The 13,265-nt window shown below is 49.5% G+C and overlaps 3 protein-coding genes across 3 annotated transcripts; 1 reads left to right on the top strand and 2 right to left on the bottom strand.

Annotated features, from left to right (window-relative positions):
- Positions 1-508: 508 nt before the first annotated feature.
- JN550_006857 (uncharacterized protein) lies at positions 509-1,438 on the bottom strand (the record flags this gene model as incomplete). The annotated part of the gene is made up of 1 exon (XM_049318642.1): positions 509-1,438. One exon carries the CDS (start codon positions 1,436-1,438, stop codon positions 509-511), a length of 930 nt encoding a protein of 309 aa, XP_049171092.1.
- Positions 1,439-3,068: 1,630 nt separating this feature from the next.
- Positions 3,069-7,599, top strand: JN550_006856 (uncharacterized protein; the record flags this gene model as incomplete). The annotated part of the gene is made up of 4 exons (XM_049318641.1): positions 3,069-3,123; positions 3,189-5,176; positions 5,245-7,221; positions 7,282-7,599. 4 exons carry the CDS (start codon positions 3,069-3,071, stop codon positions 7,597-7,599), a joined length of 4,338 nt encoding a protein of 1,445 aa, XP_049171091.1.
- A 515-nt stretch (positions 7,600-8,114) lies between these two features.
- JN550_006855 (uncharacterized protein) lies at positions 8,115-9,386 on the bottom strand (the record flags this gene model as incomplete). The annotated part of the gene is made up of 1 exon (XM_049318640.1): positions 8,115-9,386. The coding sequence occupies one exon, from the start codon at positions 9,384-9,386 to the stop codon at positions 8,115-8,117; it is 1,272 nt and encodes a 423-aa protein (XP_049171090.1).
- Positions 9,387-13,265: the final 3,879 nt, after the last annotated feature.

Genomic DNA, 13,265 nt, shown 5'->3' with positions numbered 1-13,265 from the left:
AACTTTTGGACACAAAATAAAAGAGACGTGGAACGTGAAAATCACGAGAGGAACTTGTGTACGCGGGTTGATACTACGCTGTCAAAGTCATTCAAATGTAGGAGTCATAGTCAAGCAACTTGATTCGAATGTTATCGCTGGTCAGACTACTGAGAACTTGGTTTCCTCGAGGTAGCTCCAGGGTTCGACTCGATGACGCGCGTCTATTCATGTCTTCAAATTTGAATGCTAATACTAAACTCATCGCGCAATTTCCCCAGTACCTCTCTGATAGCGCACATGCGTCCCTGCTGATCCTGTACCATCAGCATTCGCATTAGCAAGGCCACATTTGTAGACCTCTTGGTCTGTGAAGGTTGTGGTCCTGCTGGCGCCACCCGTGGGCGGAGGGTCTGAAGCCCACCTAATGCCTCTTGAACTACACGCGGCACAGATGTCAGCTAGTTCTATATCGACAATTCATAGACACCATAGCTAGTTCATCTCAAAATTTCACAGCCGGGATGGGTCATTTGGGATACGTACTGCTGCTCAAATAATGCGCTCCAGTCTGTAACAGGAGCTGCAACTGAAACCGGGGGTGCGTTGTCAAATTAACTCCAGCAATAGACAATGACAGAGGTGGCAGATTGTGCGTTTTTGTCGCAGGCCTGGCGTCAGTTGTATTCACATGCAGCCTCAAATATCTTAGGACACCCGAATACAGATCAAAGTGCAGGTTTGTGAGTCGCATAGAGAATACGATTAGTTGCAGCAAGGTTGCCGTGTCAGGAATGAACGAGCACACCTTATCGTCAAGTTGGGCTGGGGTACCAACATCTCCATCCTCGCAGTTCTCGTGGAGATCTTTTGTGTTTGCTATTGGAGTGGAATTCTCACGGCGATCTCCTTGCCCGCCTGCGACCTCATGCGTCCGACCAGCGTTGTTCTCACTGCCAGCTTGTAGATACTTGACCAGATCTAAGAATGTGGAGGAGTTTTCAAGCACGTATACCGCTGCCTGTTCAACTTTCGATGGACTGGCAGTAGTATCTATGAGGACTGCTTGGGATAGACGGACATCGAAGTCCAGTAATTGCTGTTGATACCACTGTCGGCCTTCCAACTGCATAGCTGTACTGGAGTTGGCAGGTATGGCGACAAGGCCAGGCGTAGCTTCGCTTGGGCACACAGGCTTTGGTTGTGCACTTGCAGGAACACTTGTCTGAGTATCCTCGGGATGATTCATCAGAATTGTCGGGAGCTGGGATGGCTGCTCCATTGCGAAATGCCCATCGTGATACTGACTGGTCCACACATCATGCTCATAACTTGCTGCGTGCAGGGAATGGCTGCCCGGTCGGTCTAGAAAGTTGTCGAAGAACCCAACGTCTGACCAGGATGCCGTATTTAGCATGAGTCCACCATCGGCCTCACGCCGGGGGAAAGATTGAACCATTATTGCATTGGATTCAGCCAGGCTGCCCTCAGTCGCCACGGAGCATCTGGCTTCCGACGTGATATGGGAACTGGCCGGTGGGCGCGGGGTGTGTAGTCCGGAGGCGGCATTAGGAGGCCTTCCGGTCTTTCGTGGGGGGCTATAATGACAGCGCTCATTGGCAGTTTGGCATCGATTGCACCGGTAGTCATCTCCGGTAGGTTTCACTGTACAGCGCATCTTGAGCCTGCGGCATCGATCACACGCTGCCCGCTTCGCTATCGAATGTACAATGATCTCTGCCATATCGTAACTGAGGAAGCCAGGATTGTATGTGATTCGAGACCGGCTGGCCTAGAGTTGATGTGCCTAAGCCAGAGTATCCGGCGTATTTCAAGCTGGTTTGAGACGCAAGAGAATCATAGACCTTCCTCTCTTTGGATCAGAGTGCAGGTCTGCCTGAGCTGAGAAAATCAAAAGAGACTGCACTACAAGTGGAGGGTAGTACCTTGTTTCTCATGCAATTATGTCATTTCGGATCCGAAGCATTCGACCGGTGTCTTTTTCCTGTTTTGGCAGTCCGCGGTCGTTATACAGTAGGAACCGATAGATATTTATCAGCGAGTGCTGGGTAGTTGTCGAATCGGACTATCAGCTCGTGCACGCCACACAAGCCAACGGAACGGTGAAGCGGTGGTGCAATAGCTTGTCTGGAACAAGCTTGCATCCTGCATGCGTGGCTCTTTCAGCTCTTCGTTTAGACTGCCCTTGCGTGCCAGTCTCGGAGCAATTGTCTGCTTATCTGACAGTTGTGGCTGATACTTGGTGCTTTGCTTATGCAGGATCTTAGCGCTGCTACACGGCATGAGCCGAAGAGCTTAACCGTGAAGTTTGAGGCCAGAAGCTGACATGAAGTAGCTCTATGTGTACGACCACTGCTTATTCCCGTTCAGTACATGATTTACTCTTCCTAATCATTATGAAATCTCGCCCGTAGGTCTGCATCTTGTGTAGCATGCTCCTGTATGATGTCTAGACTTAATTACGATAATTAGATGGTATGATTCATCATGTTTGTTGGAGGTCAGATTCCCGGTGTATGACATTCAAAGCTATTAGATCTCGCATGGCTTTCAACGACTTGGAAGGATAATACTCGGTCATGGTGTATTTACTGTAGTGTTACTAGGCCTAGTTGTGAGACGTGTCTTTGCGTGTCTTGCTGTCATTGCAGATCTCCGGGTCGAGATGGGCTCCCAACTCCATCCGCCGTAGATGTGTGCAGCCCGGCCATTTTGGTTCATATTGGTGCGAGTACCTTCGGACCCGTCCAATTTCGGGAGCGGCGTTCTATGCCATTCACTGGAGAAATAATTGCGGTACATTGCCTTAGCCGAACTAGTTTTTATGCCCACACCCAGGTTCCTGCGACTCCGGTTGTTAGTACGGGGCTACTACATCAATAAGTGAATAACTTCGTTTGTGGCATTTCAAGTTGCCTATTCTCATATTTCAAACCTCACTTACATTGGTTCCTTGGGCAAACTTGCTCACGAATGGATATTCAGCCCATTATCTAACTGGGTTCCAAGTTCCGCGAACCTACCTCGCACGAAGCCAGATTCGTTCTTTTAGAGAGTCAAGGGAAGACATGACGCACCAATCTTCTAATGAGGCGCTACAGATGAGAGCAGCAGAGCCTCACCGTAAGTGGAACAATCATAATCCATATGAAAAAAGAATTGAACCTGATAGACGACACATGATCCAGAGTGCATACGCGAAGCTTCACATGAATGCATGCCGATGGATAAAACCAACGACCCAGATCCCCAGGGCCAGCCAAATGACTTATCGGAAGTTCAAAGCTCGCAGCACCGCCGACGAAGAGAACCTGAGAACGCTATTCCTTACACTATGCAGGAATACTATAGCGATAACAGCGGTGAAACCAAGGATACACCTACTCGGTTGCAACCATCACTGCTGCCAGATGCCCCCTTTGCCCCTCAAGAAGCTATTTGGATAGGAAATCCTGTAAGTGGCGCCAGCATCCAGCAACCAATGAACACGGTGGGAGTCATTTTTCGAAACCTCACCATCGAAGGGCCCCGCTCTAATGCCAGCTTCATACGGACATTACCCCAAGCGATCATTGGAAGTTTTGGTCCGGATCTCTTTCGCTCCATTACGGACTGGATCCCAAAACTGCAATTCGGTCGCCGTCAAGACTTACAAACTCTCATCAATGATTTTACTGGTGTTGCGAAACCTGGAGAGATGATGCTTGTCCTTGGGCGGCCTGGTAGTGGCTCCAGTACCCTACTCCAGGTCCTTGCCAATAAACCAGCTTCTTATGTTTCTGTTCGGGGCCAAGTTTCGTATGGGAGTATGACGGCTGAGAATATGTCGACCGAGGCCCATCGCGGTGAGGTTATCTACAACGCTGAATATGACCATCATATTCCAAACTTGACTGTAGCTCAAACTGTCAGGTTACCTTTCCTCACCAGCATGAGCTCCATGGGCGCCAAAGATGTCGCCGATTCTCTTCTACGCATGTGTGCCATCCATCATAGGAAGGACGTTGTTGTGGGCAACGAGTTCATCCGTGGCGTGTCCGGGGGAGAACGGAAGCGCGTCAGCATCGCAGAGACTCTTGCAGTCAAAAGTGCTGTAACCTGTTGGGATAACTCGACCCGTGGTCTTGATGCATCCACCGCCCTGGCTTACGCGCACTCACTACGCGCCATTACCAACAGTTCCGGACGTACCACCATCGCAACCTTATATCAAGCCAGTGAGAGCATCTATGCCCTCATGGATAAGGTTCTTGTCGTTGACGAAGGTCGTATGCTGTATCAAGGAGCCGCAAGCGAGGCACGGCAATATTTCGAGAACCTTGGATTCTACGCTTCGTCTCAGCAGACAACGAGTGAATTCCTGACAAGTCTATGTGATGTTGCGGCCCGGAGGTTCCGTGAAGGATATGAGCACCGTTGCCCAAAGACTGCCACTGAACTCGAGCGGGCGTTCCGTGCCAGTCATGCTTACGAGAAGTTGATGCAAGGTGTGGCAGACTACGAGCTCTCACTCGCAACAAACGGCCGAACTGATGGCTCAGAACCAATGCCCTCCAAGCCTGGGAGTTTCTATCAACAAGTACTAGCATGTGCCCGTCGAGAGCTCTGGCTTGTGGCGGCCGACAAGACTGAGTTGTACACTAAATATTTCACAATCATCAGTAACGGGCTCATTGTAAGCTCAATGCTCTACCGGTCCCCAGCTTCTACGGATGGTGTTTTCCTCCGTAGTGGTGTCGCCTTTTTCTCAATTGTATTCCTTGGTTGGCTGCAACTGACGGAACTCATAAAAGCCGTCTCGGGTCGTGTCGTAATTGCTCGGCATCATGAATATGGTTTCTACCGACCAAGCGCCGTCAGCTTTGCACGCGCACTAGTGGATATTCCTCTTCTACTACCTCAGGTTGTACTTTTCGGCGTGATTGTTTATTTCATGACCGGACTTGACCTCGTACCTGCCAAATTCTTTACCTACCTACTGCTAAGTTATACGACAACGATCTGCTTCACCACAATGTACCGAATGATGGCAGCGATATCTCATACTATGGACGACGCAGTTCGATTCTGTGGAAGTTTGCTAAACATTCTCCTGATCTATGCTGGCTACGTGATCGAGAGACCTATTCTTTTGAAACAGAAGATATGGTTCGGCTGGATAGCCTACGTAAATCCGGTAAGCTTTACCAACCACAACAATGTCTACAAATATCCGAGATCTGGCTTCTAATGCTACTACCAAAGCTTAGCTATGCCTTTGAGGCTGTTCTGAGTAATGAATTCGCCGGACGAACGATGCGATGTGCATTTTCCCAGATAGTTCCTCAAGGCCCGGACATCCAGCCACAAAACCAGGCATGTACAATCGCGGGTGCTCATCCCGGAAGCAGTGTCGTCTTAGGAGATGAATATCTCAGTCTCAAGTATGATTACAGTCGAGAGCACTTGTGGCGAAATTTCGGGATCGTCGTTGCATTTATTGCCTTTTATCTCATCATTACCGTCGCAGCAACTGAATTATTTACCTTTGCTCGGGCAGGGAGCGGTGGTGGTCTTAGGTTTAAACCTACTAAAAGATCAAAGCAGGTCAAGTTCTCAAAAACTGCTGACGAGGAAAAGGGGAGCAGTCCAGGGGCATTATCAATGGAAGAGCCAATCGATGCTTGTTTACCAGGTGCCTCAGTCGAGGACCTACCAAGAAGCGAAAACGCAATAACATGGGAGAACATCAATTATAGTGTCTCCACGCCACAAGGCTCGAGGCTCATATTGAATAACGTCAGTGGTTATGCCAAGCCTGGGGTTCTGGTCGCCCTGATGGGCGCAAGCGGGGCTGGCAAGACCACCCTTCTGAACACACTATCGCGACGTCACCTGCATGGTGTATTCAGTGGAGAGATACTGGTTGGCGGTCAGCCACTGGAAGCTAACTTTCAACGCTCCACGGGATATGTTGAGCAAATGGACTTGCACGACGAGACAGCCACGGTCAGGGAGGCTTTCGAATTCTCTGCATTATTGCGCCAGAGTCATCACATTCCACGTCAAGAGAAATTGGAATACGTCGATAAGGTGCTTGAATTGCTCATGCTCCTGGATTTACAAGATGCTGTGATTAGTTCTCTAGGCATTGAACAGAAAAAACGTGTCACGATCGGGGTCGAGCTTTCTGCCAAGCCGTCACTCGTTTTCCTCGACGAACCAACGAGCGGCCTGGATTCTCAGTCGGCTTTCTCCATTGTGAGGCTGCTCAGGAGACTGTGTGACGCCGGCCAGGCTGTCGTGTGCACAATACACCAGCCATCCGCCCACCTCATCCGCAACTTTGATGAGATACTGGCGTTGAGTCCGAATGGTAGCGTCTTCTATTCTGGGCCTATCGGTTCCGACTGTAGCACAATCATCAAATACTTTGCCGACAGGGGCGCATACTGCCCATCTGACAGGAACGTGGCCGAGTTCCTGCTGGAGACAGCAGAAGTGGGACATCCCGACTGGATTCAAGAGTGGCGCGAATCTGCTGAAAGCAAGGCTATCGATGATGAGATCCAGCGCATCAAGACAGCCGGCAGAAATGACCCTCGAGACGGCACGCAACCCAAGCAAGTAACCCCGGCTGCTTTCGCTGCCACTATTTCAACGCAGACCTACTACCTTACCAAACGAATGTTCGTCCACCAATGGCGCGAGCCCTCATACATATATGGCCGGCTATTCACATCCTTCGTTATGGGTATTTTCAATGGTTTCACTTTCTGGAAGCTAGGAGACAGTATCGCTGACATGCAGAACCGCATGTTCTCGTCGTTTCTCATTACACTCATTCCAGCGGCTGTTTTGAATGCGGTACTTCCCAAATTCTTCTTCGATCGCGCACTATGGGAGGCGCGTGAGCACCCATCTCGAACGTACGGCTGGATTGCGCTCTGCACATCTGAGGTCATTTCTGAGGTCCCTGGGTCGCTGATCGCCGGCGCAGTTTACTGGCTGCTTTGGTACTTGCCCACTGGTATGCCTTACGATGCACCCACTGCAGGCTATGTCTTTCTCATGACACTTCTGTTCTTCCTATTTCAGTCCAGCTGGGGTCAGTGGATTTGTGCCTGGGCTCCGAATTTTACTGTCATTAGCAACGTGCTTCCCTTCTTTCTCACTGTCGTGTCTCTTTTTAACGGCGTTGTGGTGCCGTACGATCAGCTTGATGTGTTTTGGAAATACTGGGTGAGTATCATATTGATACCCATGTATGCTATGCCGACCATACTGACGAGCCTCTAATAGCTATATTGGCTCAACCCAAGTACCTACTGGATTAGTGGTGTCCTAGCGTCAACTCTAAGCTCTCAATCGGTTCATTGTACTGAAACAGAAGCGGCATTCTTTAACCCACCCGCCGGACAGACTTGCCTGGAGTTTGCTGGTCCATTTGTTCAGGAGGCTGGCCGAGGCTACCTGACGGATTTGGATGCAACTTCAAACTGTGGCTACTGCCCTTATGCGTCTGGTACCGAGTATTTGGCCACGTTGAGTATTCGGGCTGATCAGAAATGGCGCGATTGCGGAGTTTTCCTGATATTTTGCTTCTCAAACTGGGCGTAAGTATTTTTTTCTTACATTCGCATTTGCATGAAGATCATGCTACATCAAGGCATGCTCACTTGATGCAATATTGCTTGTCGAAACCGTGACAACTGACGAGTGGTTCAGGCTTATTTATTTCTTTATATACACTGTGCGGGTCAGGGGCTGGACTTTCGGAGTTTCAGCACTTTTTACTGCGATTGAACGTGTCATCGTCGCAATTCATTCTGTCTTGGCCAACCTATGGGGGAAACTGGCCGGTCCATCTCGGCGATGAGACAAGTTTTTGTGTAGCGATTGGAAGTTCTAGTTAGATAACCCCGTATACGAGCAGAGACCATCTTTTGATAAAATGCGAATTCTGCCCCTAGCAAAGGATTCGGAGAGGTGAGGGACAATATCGATGTTCAACTTACCACAGAGGTGTTTAGAAATGTCTCGTAAGTCTTTAAGGTGTCTAATTATTTCTATATGCAGACTACAGGCCTTGAGTACTCTCTTATTCCCACCAAGCACCATCGTGGGCTGGCCCATCAAAACCACACAGCTGCGTCAAGCATGTCCATTGCACACTCTATCAAGTCCCGCAGTTTCCCAATGGCACCACGCCCCTGTTCCGTCTCAGTCGACACTTCTGACATGCACATCTCGACGAAGTGGGCAGTGACATTCATGCACAATATTCCACTTCCTTCAGCGGCAGGTTTCTTGCTGACACGACAGCCTTCGTGCAGACCTAGGGCGGCCTCGACCTCACCTAGAAGCTTTGCCGCCACTTGCAATACAAACTTGATCTGAAAATCAGCGAATTGGTTCAGAGGTGCTCCCCCAATAGACAAATCGTCCCAAATTGGTTTGGCCTGTCGTAAATCTGAACCGGCACAACTGATGTAGTGGCATACTCTCGAATAGAGTAGAATGAACAACTGAAGAAGCCTGAGGTAGTTCGCTATAAGTTGCAGTGCCGTGGGCTTGTCTACAGGGTGCACCCGTCGATATTGCCATTCGGGGGATGCCGAGGACCTGTAGATAGAAGATCGAGATACAGTGTCTGAGAACATTTGGTGATTCCCTGACAAGCCATTATTGGTCACTTCTTCACTACTATAATTTGCCGTCGAAGATCCATTTATCAGGGGCGAAATTGCCTCTTCGGAGAGGAAAAAGTGTCGAAGACATTGAAGAAATTCATCCGCAGCCTGCAAGACTTTGCCTGCCAGATCTGCTGGGAAGGTCTCGATTGAGGTGGTGAGGCCGTCGTTCTCACTATGAGAATATTTACTCTGCAACTCGTACATTAGACTGCCAAGCTGCATCAGTTGCTGCATACGTATTGCTGGCTTATATCCCAAGTCCGATACAGGGAAGTTGACGCCTGAGCTCCCGGTACCGAGGCAGTTGGGATTGGAGTGCCTGTTTTCCAACTCCATCCATTGGTCGAGATCTAACGTCGAGGTGACCTGCTTAAGATTCCGGGAATCTGCTGGATCATCGATATTGAATATGTGTGTCGGGTCCACGAGTACGCGGCTTGTGTCTTCGACCTGCTGGGATAGTAGAATCTCAGTAGGACTGCCAGAAGGAGCTGAGAAGCTGTCGATGGTTGATATATCAAAATCTACCATAGCAGCATCGTCATACAACAAGTTGAACAGATCTTCGTCTTCCACGCGAGACGAGATGGCCTGAGCATGCTGAGCACCAATGGACGGTGGTGTCCAGGTAGCTGCGAGCAGTACGCCATGCGGTGTGCCATGTTCATCCGATTGTCGCAGTGGCTCTCTAGAAGGTGACTTTGCTATCATAGATTTACTTCGCGGAAGGCTCGGTCGAACAGCATCATGGCTAGTCGCCACAGATTGTCCTGTCGGGCCCTTCACGGTAGGAGGCCGCCCTGGTGGAAGGGGCCTACCAAAACTGCAAGTTGTTTTTGCGGTAGTACAGCGTTTGCAGATCTCGGATGTGTCTAGTCGGGTGCATTTGAGTTTCTGGGCGCGACATCTGTCACATGCCAGCCGTCGTGTGGATTGGCCATCCATAGGATTGATATCGTTGAGGTTATTCATTGGTAGTATAATAGGGAAAGTGATGCGATGATTCGCAGAAATAGACGGCCAAGATATCCCAAGAGACTCCAGGAGTTCCCAAGGCTTTAGGGATTGCAACGGAGGGGGTTACAAATATTCGTTCACTATTAAAAGGGTTCTCGGACAGCCGACTGGTAGCGGTACATGTTCAAGAGAAGGCTTGGTGAAACTCATAACCGCGCTTTAGTTGCATGATGGCGTCTGGACCCTTCCTTCACGGGCTTCAACGGTTAGCGGTTGGCTTGTTTCTGATTGCGTTATGGCGGCGTGGCGACGCCCATCAATGGAACAACATACTCTGTGTAACAGAATGGGTGTGTTCATAGAGATTTTAAGCAGCCATTGAGGGATATGCCAGTCACAATAATAAGCTTTGCATATCACAAGCCACCTACTCTCAGCCCATGCAGTCTGGAGATTCGGGTATCAACGGTTTTCAAGTTAAGAAGTCAGGCCTCAGCCTAGTACGGCCGCCTTCTCACAGCATGTCGTGTGCTATATTCCAATGATGTATTCCACAATGATGTATTCCACATAAATCCTTCGAGCAGTAAGACTACCATATCGACGCGAGGAAATTCCTCCGAAACTGAAACACGAATTCGGCTCCGAGTGCGTAAAGGTGATCAGACGGCCCAGCACGCCAATCACAACTCTCCATCGATCCTAGACCGCTTTTTAGCTCTTCCGTCGATATGCACCTTGACGCTCGTGAGGCGAAAGTCAAGAGTGTTGTGAGAAGGATCCTGCATGGTATGTGGCGTAGAATGTTGTGCCATCACTGACCAGAAAGAAGATAAGGCCGACGCCACGTGCAGGTGGAGAATAACGTTTGGGCGTGTCCTGTAATCAACACCACTCGGTTCGACTCTGTAAAGAGCCGCTCGCCGATAGTTTTCTTGGCTCATCTTTGTTGTATCTTCTTTGGCGCGCGATCGGTAAGTGTACCCGGTCAATTTTTCTTCCAATTTTGCGCGCAGGGCCGCGTTGCCGGTCAGCTCCTTGGATGGTGGCTTGAAATGTGTACGGCGCCTAGTCTTGTCAAATGCCCACTGAAAATAGTACCTATGTAGTAAGCCAGGTTCTGCAAGCCTGCCACTAGTGTTAGGTACGGATGGTACGGGTTCCCCCATCTGTTGCAGAATCCCCCGTAAACCAACCATCCACCATGGAGTAGAAATCGCGGATCTTCGCGTGTGCTAAGCTAGGTACATGTGCAGTAGCTGCAGCAGTGATGCAACGCTGCACGTTAACGAGTTGCGTGACTTGCCAACAATAACATTCAAGCGTACCACGGTCATCATCGACAAACATCGCCCATTTGAGTGCACAAGTATTGCCATAGCCAAGCTCCAGGTGGTTCATTGTCGACGTGCATCAATTGCCCTTACTACCCTTGGGCAAGTCGAGCAATGCTCAGGCTAACAGCTTGTGCTAGACCTCACGTACAGTAGAGTTGAAAGAGTTTGATCCTTGTCCCTTTGCAGCGTTGAGAACTCAATTTGTATTATAGTCATTCACTGGCCCACTTTCCCTTGCCAAGCATCAGGAACAGTCGAGACCTTGTGGTGGCTGGAGCTGATTGTCAATTGGTCGGCCATTCATGGCGTGCTCGGAAGTCGCGGTTGACTTCCTTGTCACTTGGCAACCCAGCCCAGGGTTGCATATCGCGGTTACACGAACCGGATGAGCATACGGAAAGGTCCTACGGAGGACGAGAAAATTGCCATTTTAAGTCGTATCTGCAACCAACCTTCATTGAACGACGTGTAGAACAGAGTAAGCTGAGTGAGCTGAATAAGATTCACATTCCCAGCAGTTTGGTAATCGGGTCTACCATACCTAACGCTGGTTCCATTACAGCAGCTCTAATCTCCGACTATTGCAACTGCCCCTGGGATGGTGTTTCAGGCCTGTTTAGCAGTCACAAAGCAAAGGTGAACAGATTGCAAAAGACTAGCCTCTTTGTTGACAGCAAGAACTTAAAGTCCTGCACGTTTGGTAATATAGCCTGTATTTGACTTTCTAACCAGAAACTTAGATACTGTGAGGTATTCAAGTTCTCATTCTTCCCGTCTCTTTCCCATATGTTGGTCTTTACTAGCTGAAAATGACAGTGGTTGACTATATGAATCAATTTCTGGGCTTCCCACAGCATGTCGTCTTTTTCGGTTGGTCGATTAACTGGTGGGAGGAACAGGCTTGCAGACCGCAAAGACGGGACCCATTGGCTCGGAAAATCACTAATAGAAGTACTCGGTTTGTAGAAGAAGGCTCTCGCTTCTTGAAGACGAACACTGATCCAGGCCGCGGTTCTATATACAAAGAACTGACGATGCCCAAGTCAGCAATGGATCTATTCATTTACCTAGTAGACTTGGCGAGTGGGAAATGCCCTGGTTTGTAGTTCGGGTGCAGTTATTGAAATCATAGAATAGTACGGACTACACCAAGAGAATACGTTATCAATGCCAAGTGAATCGAGGAATAATTCAACGAGACGAAAGGGTGTAAAGATGGAGAGAATGATAGATTTGATGAAAAGTAGTTCTCGTCGTTGATCTTCTAGCAATATGAACAACAGACTTATTCGCTACCTAGGGAGGTATCTCTGTCATTGACACTGAAAGGGCTACAATGAAAACCAAGACCAAGCTCGGTTCACAAGCTTCGGCTGCCTATGTTTTCCCATCTTGAGGATGGTAATGTACCATGTCTCAGAGCGATCGTCCGTGCCGCTTCCATTTTTTGAGCGTGGCATCTCTTTCGGACTCGGTGTGCCGTGCAACTCTTGGTGCACTGCAGTATACACCATCCACCGTGCCAAGCAAGCTGCCAAGCAAGCGGCGCTTTCGAGAATTGTCAGCTCAACTTGGCGTCAAGACTCCAGGGAGCCGGATTGCAGCAACTCTAATTCAGCCGTTGGTCCCTACTGCTAACGTATCTCGTTCTCCGCATTCAGGCAGCAGCCATCCAGCCATTGCCGCCCGTCTGACATGTAGGAAGCTAGGTGTAACCCTGCAGGTGAAGGTCACAACAATCAGCTTCCGGGGGATCCTCCGGAGGTAGCGAAGTACAGCAAATGACGCTGAGGCAGTCTCGAGCGAGATACGAGGTGAACCGTCCTGCGTCAGCCTCGAAGTTTGATCTCGTCGGAACTACCCGCTGTGACATGTAATCAACCTTACTGCAACCCGTTATGCAGTAGTGGGGCGTTTTTCTATACGCCAGGTTTCACGTCAACACTCAGCTTTGCTCTCAGTACCGCCATAAAGTGAGACAGACAAAACCCGACAGCACGCATCGCCCAGATATCCATGATCTGCAGCACGATGCAGACAGTAGCCATTGAGACCCTGAATCCAGTGCTAGACCCTGAAATCGAAGGGACAGCTGCATGCCGATCCCTGACGTCGTAACGTAACACGAAAGGCAGCCGCGTCTCGAAAAATAGCACCAGTCTCGCGTCGGGTATGGAACCTCAGGGGCGTTTCCCCCACGTCTTTCACCTCCGTCATCGGACTGGCAAATCACTTTAGACTGCTAGACCAATCTTTTCGCCAAGCCTTATCTTCAGATCGTCTCCGTCGTATCATG

The sequence above is a fragment of the Neoarthrinium moseri genome (assembly GCF_022829205.1).
Source record: "Neoarthrinium moseri strain CBS 164.80 chromosome Unknown scaffold25_Wmoseri_CBS_16480, whole genome shotgun sequence".
Classification (NCBI taxonomy): Eukaryota; Fungi; Ascomycota; class Sordariomycetes; order Amphisphaeriales; family Apiosporaceae; genus Neoarthrinium; species Neoarthrinium moseri.
Note: the sequence above shows the minus strand (reverse complement) of the source record. Positions and strands in the feature narration are given on the sequence as shown.